Source organism: Bos mutus, chromosome 6, assembly GCF_027580195.1.
Source record: "Bos mutus isolate GX-2022 chromosome 6, NWIPB_WYAK_1.1, whole genome shotgun sequence".
NCBI lineage: Eukaryota > Metazoa > Chordata > Mammalia > Artiodactyla > Bovidae > Bos > Bos mutus.
The window spans coordinates 71,756,818-71,770,321 of record NC_091622.1 but is presented as its reverse complement, the minus strand read 5'-3'; the positions used below and the strand labels follow the sequence as shown (position 1 = coordinate 71,770,321).

General features: G+C 37.6%; 3 protein-coding genes across 7 annotated transcripts in view; 1 reads left to right on the top strand and 2 right to left on the bottom strand.

Annotated features, from left to right (window-relative positions):
* PAICS (phosphoribosylaminoimidazole carboxylase and phosphoribosylaminoimidazolesuccinocarboxamide synthase) overlaps positions 1-384 on the bottom strand; it is a 39,193-nt gene extending 38,809 nt beyond the window's left edge. For all 4 annotated transcript variants that reach the window (XM_070372450.1, XM_070372451.1, XM_070372452.1 and 1 more), the window contains exon 1: positions 231-384. In XM_070372450.1, the coding sequence (XP_070228551.1) occupies positions 231-369 (139 nt within the window). In that variant the 5' untranslated portion in view covers positions 370-384. The remainder of the gene's footprint in view (positions 1-230) is intronic.
* Positions 1-13,504, top strand: part of PPAT (phosphoribosyl pyrophosphate amidotransferase) — a 39,179-nt gene that overhangs the window by 18,260 nt on the left and 7,415 nt on the right. Inside the window, exons 2-3 of one of the 2 annotated variants that reach the window (XM_005899043.3) lie at positions 8,484-8,550; positions 12,807-13,013. In XM_005899043.3, coding sequence (XP_005899105.1) covers positions 8,484-8,550; positions 12,807-13,013 — 274 coding nt within the window. The remainder of the gene's footprint in view (positions 1-8,483; positions 8,551-12,806; positions 13,014-13,504) is intronic. The other variant, XM_070372456.1, reaches the window with a different exon arrangement.
* On the bottom strand, positions 390-7,802 carry LOC138988253 (zinc finger and SCAN domain-containing protein 29-like). The gene is made up of 4 exons (XM_070372892.1): positions 6,498-7,802; positions 2,145-2,231; positions 437-662; positions 390-396 (listed from the first exon to the last, which is right to left on the bottom strand). The coding sequence occupies exons 1-4, from the start codon at positions 6,877-6,879 to the stop codon at positions 390-392; spliced, it is 702 nt and encodes a 233-aa protein (XP_070228993.1). The 5' UTR covers positions 6,880-7,802.

Below are 13,504 nucleotides of genomic sequence, written 5' to 3'. Positions count from 1 at the left end.
AATCTCATTTAGTAAAACCTATTTACCTTAGACTGCTGCTGCTAAGTCACTTCAGTCGTGTCCGACTCTGTGCAACCCCATAGACGGCAGCCCACCAGGCTCCTCCGTCCATGGGATTTTCCAGGCAAGAACACTGGAGTGGGTTGCCATTTACCTTAGACTATATTCAGGTTATTGACCTTTTTCTATATGGTAGCATGATGTTAAGATTACTTTTTTTGCTTTCCTACCTGTCTGATCCTCTTCCATCTTTACATGGGCACATCCTGTGGCTTGCTCTTCATCTTGGCATTCCTGTTGTGAGTTTTCTGTTTTCTTGTGTCCCAGGATAGCATCCAACTCAGTAAAAAACTTCATGCTTTTAGCCATGCCTAGGTCTCTAGCCGTTCTTACAATCTTGTATTCATGTTTTAAGTTTTTGTACTTTGTTCTGCACTGCTTCCAATCTCTCTCTATTCCAAGTTTCTGAAGCTTGGCAGCAATTTGTTCAAATATCCTTTTATTTCTCATTGTTCCCTCTAGTTGTTGTTGTATTCCTTGATCAGACCAGATGCCTATTAGAGCCCTGACTTCTGGCACAGTCCAGTGTTTTCCTCCTTCATTTGCTACAGTTGGAATGACAGTTGAATTACTAGGGGGTTCCATTATTGCTGTAGAGTCACCTGTATTGGGTGGGGAGGAAAAGGGATATATGGCTTACATATATCAGACAAGATAAATAATTGGACGCAACATTATTAAAGACAGTAATTTTCTCTATGGGAAATGGAATGCAAATTATAATGTAGCTTTTGTCTTAAACTAGTTGGGAAATCAAAGTACAGAACGTGAATCTGTTCCTTATTGTGATGGTGACTGAGTTTAATAAAGTTGTATTTTTAATTAGTTACATCTTGATCATCTTTCTTTAGCATTTCTTTCTCTTCCATTCTGCTCCTTTAGTATATGGGATTAATGTCAGTGTATAGCAAAAGTTGAATATATAATTTTGTAATATTTACTTCTTTAAAGCAATATAATTATGTATAAAACAGCTTGTTGAAGACAATTTTTCCATAAGTGTGAGCAATTTATTTCCTCCCCATGCCTTTTCTGTATCTAATGATTTCTATTTGCTCCATGTCAGAATCTCCTGGGGAAGCCTTTATGCACTACTGCCCCCATCCTTTATCCCCAGATTGTGATTCTAGTGTGCAGTTCAGGATTGAGAGCCAAGACTATTCATGAATGAAGGACTTAGAAGAAGCACATTAATAATCGGTGCTTCTTAACTCTTTGTGAATATAAAAGATGTCCCATTGGTTAAAGACCAAATGCCATTTTAAGAGAAGTATTATATCCTTTTAATGAAATGTGCCAGAAATTTCATAATGCATTAGGCAGAATGTCTCCACTTAGTTATAAATCCTTTAATAACTTTGTGTTAGATCTCTGCACAGTTTTGCAACTCATTTTACGATAAAGACATTTCTTGACATTATATTAGTTATTTCACAACCATATTATTTTACTCAGATTTCATGTTTAATAAAAAGGTGGTTTGGACCTCAGCATCTATAACATTAGTCATTAAAAAAAGAATACCATAGTATTTACCTGGGTACGGAGGTGTTTTATTTTGTGCTGTGTTTAATGTCTTTGTTTTAAGATGGTTTTCATCTTAAATGTTAATTTAATTTTAAGATGTTCTTATTTAAAAAATTTTTAAAGATGTTTTAAATTTAAGATGTTTTTCATCTTAAATCAAGTGAGCACTTTTCCTCACTTGCATTAACTTGCAGTAAGAATTTATAAGCAAGAATGGGACTTATGTTGACTTTTTGGGTGAATAAAATCATCCTTGACTTCATTATGGATTTTATATTATTTACTTTCATATGTAAAGTTCTACTTTTCTTAGCCTCCAGGATAGCTGAAGTCATATGCTCATCAAATATTAAGTACCACACTTACTATGTGTAATTTTGGCCATCAGATTCCTTACTATATTTAAAGCATAAAGACTGGGGATTTGAAGCTAATATTTCCAAAGTATTTCTACCAGGAAAAAATTACCCATTTTCTCAGATTTGATGTCAGTCTTACTTTCCAATTTGATATAGATCAGTTTCATTATATTTTTGAGCAGCCTGTACCAGACCTACCTAGTTCCATTGGTCTGACTTGAGAAACCAAAAGTAAAGGATTTCCTGAGATGTCTTCCTTGTCTTCTGATGTAACTGACATTTGGCCTGAAAAGAGAGAATTACTTTTAGAAAATAAGTGCCAAGGAAAATTAAAATTGGATTAACAACTGATAACACTAATAGTTTTAGTTGAATGTGATCATATTCATGAAGGAGCATAGATTTATGATAGATGTTTTTTAAAATAGTGGTATAATATGGTTTAAATATCTATATATATAAAGAGAAATCTAACTTCCTCCACTCTGTTCTGACATTTTGAGCATCCCCAAGCATTGAACTTTCTGAGGATGGTCACAGTTAGTTTTCAAGTTAAACTATGTCTTTAAAGTGAGATATTTTTTCATTTTTGTATTTTAGGTGCCTCAACATAGTAGGCCCTTTAAGTGATACTGTAATGTGAAAGAGAAATCCTGCAATGTGATAAAGTAAAAGAACCCTGCCAACCTTAAAAGATGAAGATGTCCCTTCTTGATTATATCATTTCTATATGTTTTTCTGCTGCTGCTGCTAAGTCGCTTCAGTCGTGTCCAACTCTTGGCGACCCCATGGACTGCAGCCCACCAGGCTCCTCCGTCCGTGGGATTTTCCAGAATACTGGAGTGGGGTGCCATTGCCTTCTCCCATGTTTTTCTAATGCTGTTTTACTAACAGAATTAGCATTATATTTTACATGAATGAGATCAAATGTTAGGTATGATTTTAATATCATAAACATTCATTTAAAATCACTATTTACCACTATAATTACAAGGTATTCCATTAAAGAATAAGAAAAGGAATACTGTTTATCATCTTAAAGATTATATTGGGGATTCTTACATTAAAAGAGAAAAGTGAAAAATAAGGGAAGTCTCAATGATTTCAAGTGGCATGGTGGTTTAGTCGCTAAGTTGTGTCCTACTTTTGCAACCCCATGAACTGGGAACCTACCAGGCTCCTCTGTCCATGGGATTCTCCAGGAAAGAATACTAGAGTGGGTTGCCATATCCTTCTTGAGGGAATTTTCCCGACCCAGGAATCAAACCCAGGTCTCCTACATTGCAGGCAGATTCTTTACCGACTGAGCTACGAAGGAAGCCCGTAATTCAATTAAAGTGGCAGAGTTACATAAATTTAAAAGGGCTTCCCAGGTGGCACTAGTGGTAAAGAACCCACCTGCCAGTACAGGAGACAATAAGAAACATGGGTTCAATCCCTGGGTTGGGAAGATCCCCTGGAGGAGGGCATGGCAACCCACTCCAGTATTCTTGCCTTGAGAATCCCATTTGACAGGGGAGCCTGGTGGGCTACAGTCCATGGAGTCACACAGAGTCAGACATGACTGAAGCGACTTAGCACAAAGCACATGCACATGATTTTAAAAATCGTCATTTTAAAGTTGAGTTTCACAATTATTTGAGGCTAAGTTGCAGTTAGGGAATGTTTTTGATTTAGTTGGGAATATGGAAAATAAAAATCTTAAATTACATAAGAACTCTCTTTAGAGAGAAGAAGAAAAGATACTGACATCCTCAGGTAATTTATCGACTGAGCTTGATGAGAACAGCAAGGAAAGGTAGGGCTTACTATTCTTTTATCTGCTTTAGGGCCTGCTTCTGTTTATTGAAAAGGTCTTAGAGCTGAACATACAGGTGGGGGCAAAAAAGAAATACCTCTCTCCACCTTCTTCAGGAAATTTTTTTCCCTCAGGTTGATCGTTCCTAGCAAGAATCCCAAAATTGTGTGCAGGGGACCCACACGGTGGAGATTTTAAATCGAAACCCTTAAATCATTATTCTTAATGCATTTGTATACAGTAAGAAAAGGGAAAGAGTGGAAATTGGTCATTGAAGGAATGTGATACAGAAGCAGTAGGCCAAAGGTATTCTGAGATTGAGGATGATTGTAGTTTTTAGAAGATGAAGCCTCTTAGAGTCCTTTCCCAAGGCTTAGTCAGGCTACCTGCTACCTAACAAAAGGGACCAGATCCTCTGTCCTTGAAAGAGGACCACTTTCATGAAACAGGTTGATCCCAACAGTAGAAAACACACATTCATTTCCTTGCCTTCTTTTTACCATACACCAATAAAAATTTTGCTGGTTCCACCTTGGAAAAACCAGAAGATGTCATAAATGAATCAGAATTGGAGAAAGAAGGGCTCTGTAAGTCTTAGAAGGGCTTCCCTTGTGGCTCAGCTGGTAAACAATCCGCCTGCAATGTGGGAGCTCTGGGTTTGATCCCTGGGTTGGCAAGATTCCCTGGAGAAGGGAAAGGCTACCCACTCCAATATTCTTGCCTGGAGAATTTCATGGACTGTATGGTCCATGGGGTCGCAAAGAGTCAGACATGACTGAGCGATTTTCACTTCACTTCACTTAAAGCCTTAGAAAAGAAGCTATTTGACTATGTTAAAACTTTTGACTTTTGTGGGTGAAATAAAAATCAGCCAAAATTGTAAGGTGAAAGGAGGTCATGCAAATTTTTCTAAGACCTTAACTGACATGAACAGTCAGTTCATAAAATTGAATAAATATATATAAAATGTTCCACAGCACTTTTAATTAAACAAATGCAAAGTAAACAGTTATTGATTGCATACACTGTTATATGTGGCTATGCATTTATTAGATTAGCGTAGTAAGTAAATAAGTGTTAGTCGCTCAGTCGTGTCCAACTCTTTGTGACCCCATGGACTGTAGCCCACCAAGCTCCTCTGTCCATGGAATTCTCCAGGCAAGAATACTGGAGTGGGTTGCCATTTTCTTCTCCAAGGGATCTCCCCAATTAGGGATCAAACCCTGGTCTCCTGCATTGCAGGCAGATTCTTTACCACAGAGCCACCAGGGAAGCCCCAGATGAGCATACTCCATTATTTATTAAATCAGCAAAGTCTCCCCCCACCCCCCCTTCTACAAAAGGTACAGTTTCATTGTTAAAGTACAGTTCTTTTGGAAAGAAGTTACTTTAGTAATAGGTTTCAAAGTAATCATACCCTACACGTTGACCAGAAATTGAACTTCTGGTAGTCTATCCTACTGGGATCATTTTAAATTGCATAAAAATAATTGGTTGTAGGAAATTCCCTGGTGTCCCAGTGGTTAGGCCTTGGCTCTTTCACTGCTGGGGCCTAGGTTCAGTCCCTGGTTCGGGAACTAAGACCCTACAAGCTGTGCAGCAGGGAAGAGGTAGTAGATTATACCATATATAAGGGGGAAATGACAGTAGATACCACAGATTTTGACACAGCTGAACAACTCAGCACACACAACAGCACAGATTTTGAACTAAACAAGTCTGCCCTAAAAATAGCAACTCTGGGACTTCTGGTGGTTCAGTGGCTGGGGGACTGGTTCCACCCCAGGTCAGAGAACTAGATCCCATCTGCCGAAACTAAGAGTTCACATGCTGCAACTATCAAAGATAATGAGTGCAGCAAGTAAGACCTGGTGCAGCCAAAATAAATTTTTTTTTTTTAATGAAAACTACTACAACTCACTGTTAACTCAAATGATAGTGTTTTGTAGCAATGAAGTATTTTTTAATTAAGGTATGTACAATTTTTTAGACTACAGTATAGTGTAATATAAATTTTATATGCACTCGGTTCAGTTCAGCCTGTCAGTCATATCCGACTCTTTGCAACCCCATGGCAGCACGCCAGGCTTTCCTGTCCAAAAAGTCTGTATGACTTGGCTTTGTTGGGATATTTGCTTTATTGCAGAGATCTAGAACCCAACGCACAATATCCTCAAGGTATGTCAGTATTTAAATCATTTAAACATAAATAATTTAACCTATCAAATCTATTTGTTTTACTTTCTGTTAAAATGGAGACGTTCTTCCAAACTAGTAATGACATTTTTATCAGTTACTAGTATTTTAGTGCTTTTGTTTATAAATTTAGGCAAGTGGGAACATTAATATAGAGCAGAAAGTTCTGTCTTATTTTGGACCTGGGAAAACAACAGTTGAGCAATACCTAATATATTTTTTTCAGTACTCATAAAATTAAGATTAAAAATACTTTCAGAACCCAAGCCATTTTCCAAAAACCATATCAGACATGAGTAAGGAGCAGTTGGCATTAACAGTTGGTACCATTTTAATGTGTTTGTTTTTTTTTATTTTACAGATTTTTTGAATGGTGGCATTATTTCAATTATTTTTTAAAATTAATTTTTTACCTTGTGCAAAATAGCATATACATACAGGTCAGTTGTTTTTCTCACCCTTGATATTTCAGGCTATATTTATCATATGAACTCAGAAGTCTGGTTCTCTTACGGTTTGTTAGGTAAAAACAAAAGAATGGTACTTTTTCTTTTTACCTTCGGTGGTCTCTGGGACTGCACTTGGGCTCAGCGTTGCCAGGCACCTGTCATTTGCATCTTCCTCTGTTAATGGTGTGGCAGGTTCATACTGCAGGATGGCATCCAAATCATGGAAGAACTTCATAGTTTTAGAGCTGTCTCCAGAGTTGAGGGCATATTTAACTGTTCTGTATTCATATTTGAGATTTTTGTACTTTGCCCGGCACTGTTTCCAATCTCTGTATACTCCTAGTGCTCGCAGCCTTTTAGCAATGTAAATAAATATTCCTTTATTTCTCAGTGTTCCATAAAGTTGTTTTCGTATATTTTTTTCTGCCCAGACACTTAGCAAAGCTTTAACCTCTTCCTCAGTCCAGTGCTTTCCTGCTCCACTCTCCATGTTGAAAGTGACCTGGAAATGATTCACTATTTCTAGCCAAGGTTTTGTTTCCTAGGAAACCAGACGGCTGGTTGTCAATAAGCTGTGAAGAGCTGAAAGGATCTAGTTTAACTGGTTCAAGCTGCCCTAGGGGAGTAACTTGAGAAACTGCCAAATAAGCAGGCTTCCTGATTAAAGAAGCCTGGACCTAAAGGATCCCTAAGGTTACTCATTTCAGCTTTAAAGAACAAATTACCCTTGAGACAAAAAGGAAAGAAAACCTTTTTTGTGTTTGTTTATTTCTAATTTAGTATATGATTGTTGATTTTTTGCTTGTTTGTTTTGGAAATGGTTGGCAGAGGTTCTTTCTGCCACAAAGGTTTGTGACTAAGGTTATTTTTTTTTCCCTCTGATATGAATCACTTAGTTCTTCTGACATTGGTTAACCAAAGACCACATGATTTCACCAAATAAATTAATCTTAAGTCACAAATTATTCAGTTGTATAGGATGTATAGTATTATGCATGTCTGTTTTCAGCATAATAGTTCATAGTATGTAATGCATTGGTAATTTAGCAAAATTACTTCACTTTTAATTTTCTAGATTTTTACTTTGCAAATGCATTTAATTTTGTAGTTTCTCTTGTCATTAAAATGCCTATTATAATTTTAGAAAAGATCCTTTGTACCAAATAAATCATGTTAGTAATTGTTAATGTATATATGGTAGAGATTTACTTTTATTTCTACCCTGATACATATTCTTTGGAACAAAAATTTGTTAACAAACATCTAGTATTTATAGCACTTGTTCAGAACTACTAAAAATTGTTAAGTAGTGGAGGTTTTAGTTTATCTTTTGAGTTTATACTCCACTGTGGTTCAGATCCTTTAAAGTCTTACCAGTGTGTTACCCTACTGAGCTAGAAACCTAGCTTCTGGCTTTCTCTGTATTCTCACCTAATAGCATTAAGTCAGGAAATGAGATACAGAGTGCCTGATCAGCTTAGGGCTTTTTGAAGCAGCATTTGTTTTCTGATGAAAAAAGAGATAGTTATTTGTCAGAAGAAATTTGGAAAGTGCAAAAAAGCAAAACAAAACAAAAAAATGTAATGATTCCAGTACCCACAAACATTTTACCTGCTATTTTATTTGGGGCTTTTAATTTTTATCTACATACTCAACCTTATTTAGAGGTCACCTATTAAAGAGGTTACAAGCACAGGGTCTGAAGTCAGGTTGTCTGTGTCCTAATCTTGGCCATGCCACCATTCTCTGTGTGATACTGGATGAGTTAATTCTGTTTCTTTAGTGTTGTCCTTATCTGTAAAATGTGAATAGTAATCATAGTTACTACTTCGTTGGATTGTTTTGAAAGCCTAATAAATTGGATCATTCGTATACATGCTTAAGACAGTGCCTGGCTTATTAGTCATAGCTCAGTCTCATCTGCTCTTCTAATCATTGTCATCATCCTGAGTGGAAGTGGCACTGGTGCTAGTGGCATTTAATGTGTCAGACTGAGTTCGTGGATGTTATTGAGAAAAGCATGTTCCGTAAGATCCATTAAGAAATTGATCAATGGGGTAAATTTAACAGTTTGACACCTTTTTATCTTCACAGGGGTCAGGAGAGTGCTGGTATCGTGACCAGTGATGGCAATTCCGTACCCACATTCAAAACACACAAGGTATATTTAAACATTGAAAAGTGTTGATGATAAAAGTAACAATAGTCAGAAGACAGCTAATATATAGGGGGGGGGACTTTGAATAAAAATAATTTGTATGTAGAAGCATAGTTGATCCTTTAACAGTATAGGAACATATTTTGTATGTCATATGTATTATATATAGTGTTCTACAATAAAGTAAGCTAGAGAAAAGAAAATATTATTAAAATCATAAGGAATAGAAATTATAGTACAGTACTGTCTTTGTTGATACAATAAACTTATGTTGACTGTTTATAATGTAAGTTGTCGGTATCTATGTTAGTATAGTCTTAAGTTGGTACAGAACACTGTGGATGGTATACGTATTGCTAACATAGACCTCGAAAATGAAAAGATAATGTGAAAAAATTCCTGTTTAGGGTATAACAATTCATGCATTGATAACAAAGAAATAGCAATATGATTGCTTTTTGGTTGCCTAGCCTATACACTACTAATAAGTGAATTGTTATAAAATATCATTACTTTATGCCAGTGTAAGGATGGGCTATCCACTTTAACACCAGTCTTGCACATAATGTTCTACACATGGACTGCTTAGGTGACGGTGATGGTACTGACACAAAAATGTCCATATGGTTTTCACCATATAGTTATTAGATTTTCACACAAAGCCTCTCACACATCCACAATGCTGCTGCTGCTAAGTCACTTCAGTCGTGTCCGACTCTGTGCGACCCCATAGACGGCAGCCCACCAGGCTCCCCCGTCCCTGGGATTCTCCAGGCAAGAACACTGGAGTGGATTGCCATTTCCTTCTCCAATGCATGAACGTGAAAAGTGAAGTCGCTCAGTCCACAGTAAGATAACTTTATTAACTGTACAATATGATGATTAATCACTGTTCATTAAATTGAAGTGGATCATCATAAAGTTCTTCATCCTAGTAGTCCTCGTTCATGATGAGTAGGCTGAGGAGAGGTTGGTTTTGCTGTCTCGGATGTGGAAGGAGATAGTGGAGGTGGGAGGGGAGGCAGGAGAGGAAGGCACACCGGGTGTAGCTTGATGGATACATCATAGTTTCTGTCTCACTTACTTGGTTTTTTACTTCTCTAAACATGTTTCTGTACAATACCATCCTTCTACCCTTTGCTTTAGTTTAGTGCCCTTAGAAAGGTCTATATCGTAAAATAAGTCAAAAGCAGTCTTAAACAATCAGAACCCTTCTGCTGGACTGTCTGATGTCAGTTTGTTTTCTGGCACTGCTTTCTTCATGTTTTCTTCCTCGTCACCTGGCACTGGTTCAAAAGCACTCATCTCCATCAGTTATTTTTAATTTTTTGCCATATCCACAATCTCTTTTGTGATTTCCTTGATTAGTTCTATTGTAAATCCTGTGAAGTCATGCACAACCTCTGGACACAGTTTTCTCTGGCATGGATTTATTGTCTCAGGCTTGATGGCTTTTACAGCTTTTTTAATAACGACAGTGGCATCTTCAGTGGTGTAATTCTTTCAGACTTTCATGCCATTCTTTCTGTTGGGGTTGTCTTCCATGGCACTGACAGTCCTTTCCATAGAGTACCATGTGTAATGAGCCTTGAAAGTCCTTATGATCCCCTGACATCGAGGCTGAATGAGAGATGTCATGTTTGGGAGCAAGCAGATCACTTCAGCCACTTGGCTTCAACACTGTTGAACTTACGGGGTTCTGAGTAGCCAAGGGCATTGCCCAATATCAACAGAACTTTAAAAAGCAGTGCTTTACTGGCAGGGTACTTCCTGACTTCAGGAATAAAGCATCAGTGAATGGTACCAATCCAGAAAAAGAGTTCATGTTGTGCAAGCTTTATGGTTCAATCATGAGTTAGAAGACTAGCAGCTGCTGTTTATCCTTTCCCTTCAAGGTTCAGGGGCTCGAAACTTGTAGATAAGGGCAGTCCTAATTATAAACACTACTGCATTTGCATAAAACCAGAGAGTTAGTCCATCCTTTCTGGCCTTAAATCTTGATGTTTTTTAAGCCAAACTTCTCCCTAAAAATCTCCACCCATCCTTCACTGACATTTAATTCTCCAGCTTTAGATCCTTCACCTTCCTTTTGCCTTGTCATCATTTAAATAACTACACTTTTTCTCAAATCTTATTAAATAGGTATGCCTTTCTTACAGCGATCCTGAACCCACCTAAGAGCTGCATTTTCAATATGAGATAAAAGAGTGTTTTACAAAAAGTACATAGTGTTTGTGCCAGCTGGTATAGCTGCAACAATGGCTTCATATGTTTCCCTTTCTTTTTTTTTTACAATGGTCTTTATGCTGGATTCATTTATCTTGAAATGGCAGGGCCACCACAGCTGTAGGCCACAATCTACAGGAGACTTCAAGCAATGCAACTTTTTCTTGTAAAGTCACGGCTTTACTTCTTGAGAGCACTTCCAGTGTCACCAGTGTCACTTTGTATGAGTCCTGTGGTGTCATTCAAGGTTTACAGTATTGCACTGAACACGAAGAAAAATACTCAATAACTGGGAGAGGAGACTTTTCACTACAATAAGCAACTTAATGTAGAGATGAGTGGCTCACCCAGAGGTGATTAACATCAGATGGCATACTTGCATTCAAGTGGATACTTGCAACACTTGAACTCCCCACAATATTAACAGGAGGTGGCTCCAAAATAATTTCAGTAGTGCAGTATGGACTACAGTTCATTTTATGCAGTTACTTAATACTGCACCCTTATGCTTGTTTACATTTCTTGAAAAAGCAAATAGCACCAGTTATGGTTTGTGTTTTTTGTGTGCATAAGTTTTGATAAATGTTAACATTTTATAATAGGTTTCTGTATATTTTTATGGTAGTAAATGATAAAATAGATTAGTATCTACAAATATTTTATGCATCCATGACATACTCAGTTTCTTAAATTTTTTACTCTAGGCTACATGGCTCACTGTATTTTTATATCATTGCTAATCTCCAAAAATTTTTTTCTGATATATTTATTGGAAAAAAAAAAATCCATGAATAAGTGGACCTGTGCAGTCCAAGCTGTATTGTTCAAGGGTCAGCGTTTTTATTTGTTCTTCTACGGTGCATTTCTCTCCCAGTGATAATTTGCTAGATTGACTCAGACAAGTTATCATTTATTTGAATACTTTAACATACTTTGAATTTAAAATTATAATTTAGTTGATTATAGTTGACAGATGTTACCACTTAGTACATCTGTTCTTCAATGTTTTATCAAGAAGTATCATATGAAACGGAGAAGGCAATGGCACCCCACTCCAGTTCTCTTGCCTAGAAAATCCCATGGACAGAGGAGCCTGGTGGGCTACCGTCCATGGGGTTGCTAAGAGTTGGACATGACTGAGTGACTTCACTTTCACTTTTCACTTTCATGCATTGGAGAAGGAAATGGCAACCCACTCCAGTGTTCTTGCCTGGAGAATCCCAGGGACAGGGGAGCCTGGTGGGTTGCCGTCTCTGGGGTCGCACAGAGTCGGACACAACTGAAGTGACTTAGCAGCATCATATGAAACAGGTGACTCAGTAGGTAAAGAATCTGCCTGCAGTGCAGGAGACCCGGGTTCAATCCCTGGGTCAGGAAGATCCTCTGGAGAAGGGGTTGGCTACCCATTCCAGTATTCTTGCCTGGAGAATTCCATGGACAGAGGAGCCTGGAGGGCTACAGTCCATGAGATGGCAAAAGAGTCAGACACGACTTAGTGACTAAACAACAATCTTATAAAACAAGCATGATTAATTTTGTTATATGAATTCCACCACAGATATATATTTTAATGCTTTACAGTTCTTACAATTAGGTTAGTTTTTTTTTTTTTTAAAGATTAGAATTCTGAAGCACAGGGAAATTAAGTGAACTTCATTTTCTAATTTGGAATTGTCTGAGCAGAAGCTTATAATAGTGCTGCTGCTGCTGCTGCTGCGTCGCTTCAGTCATGTTCAACTCTGTGCGACCCCATAGACGGCAGCCCACCAGGCTCCCGGGTCCCTGGGATTCTGCAGGCAAGGACACTGGAGTGGGTCGCCATTTCCTTCTCCAATACATGAAAGTGAAAAGTGAAAGTGAAGTCGCTCAGTTGTGCCCGACTCTTAGCGACCCCATGGACTGCAGCCTACCAGGCTCCTCCATCCATGGGATTCTCCAGGAAGAATCCTGGAGTGGGGTGCCATTGCCTTCTCCAGTAACAGTGCTACTAGTGTTTTTTTCCCTAAGATGAGCTTTTATTTTGACTTTGCAAGGGAATGGGTCTTGTAAATCACGTATTTACTGAAGACAATTTGAAGAAATTATATACTTCAAATCTTGGAATTGGACACACAAGGTATGCCACAACAGGAAACTGTGAATTAGAAAATTGCCAGCCCTTTGTTGTTGAAACACTTCATGGAAAAATAGCTGTGGCACATAATGGCGAATTAGTTAATGCTGCGCGCTTAAGGAAAAAGGTAAGGGTGTTTTTTTTTAATGCTTTTTTCATGATTGTGATAAATTATTGAAAAGAAGTATGGAGGATCTTGGTAAAGTGTATTATCTTGTTGTTGCCACCTGTTACCTAATTGCAAAGGACAACTGTAACAGAATTACCCAGAGTACTTGTTCTCATTACAAATTCTAAGATATTCCCCCCAGAGTCTGGGGTGGGAATGAGGTGGCTTAATCTGCAGTGTAATATGCTCCTGAGGTGATTCTGATGCATTGTTTTGGAATAGTGATTTGGAAAACTGATTTATTCCCAGAACTTTGTCCTACCCTCTTCTTAGGCTCTGGCATTGTCATTGTAATAATAAAGTTTTTTGCTACCAAATGAAAACAAATTTTTTATTAAATCAAAAATATGAATATGAAGTAAAAATTATTTTAAAACTCACTCTTTAGAGATCACCACCAAAAGTTCAATTATAAACAACACCTTGTTCATTATTTCTAGACCTAGCCC

Bases quoted from the DNA above. Each gene is read 5' to 3' on its own strand.
- LOC138988253 (XM_070372892.1), bottom strand. From the start codon at position 6,879: ATGGAGAGTGGAGCAGGAAAGCACTGGACTGAGGAAGAGGTTAAAGCT. The intron at 2,232-6,497 runs GTAAAAAGAAAA...CTCTCTTTTCAG, and splicing joins AGTCCCAGAGACCACCGAAG to GCCAAATGTCAGTTACATCA. The intron at 663-2,144 runs GTAGGTCTGGTA...CACCCAATACAG, and splicing joins AGTCAGACCAATGGAACTAG to GTGACTCTACAGCAATAATG.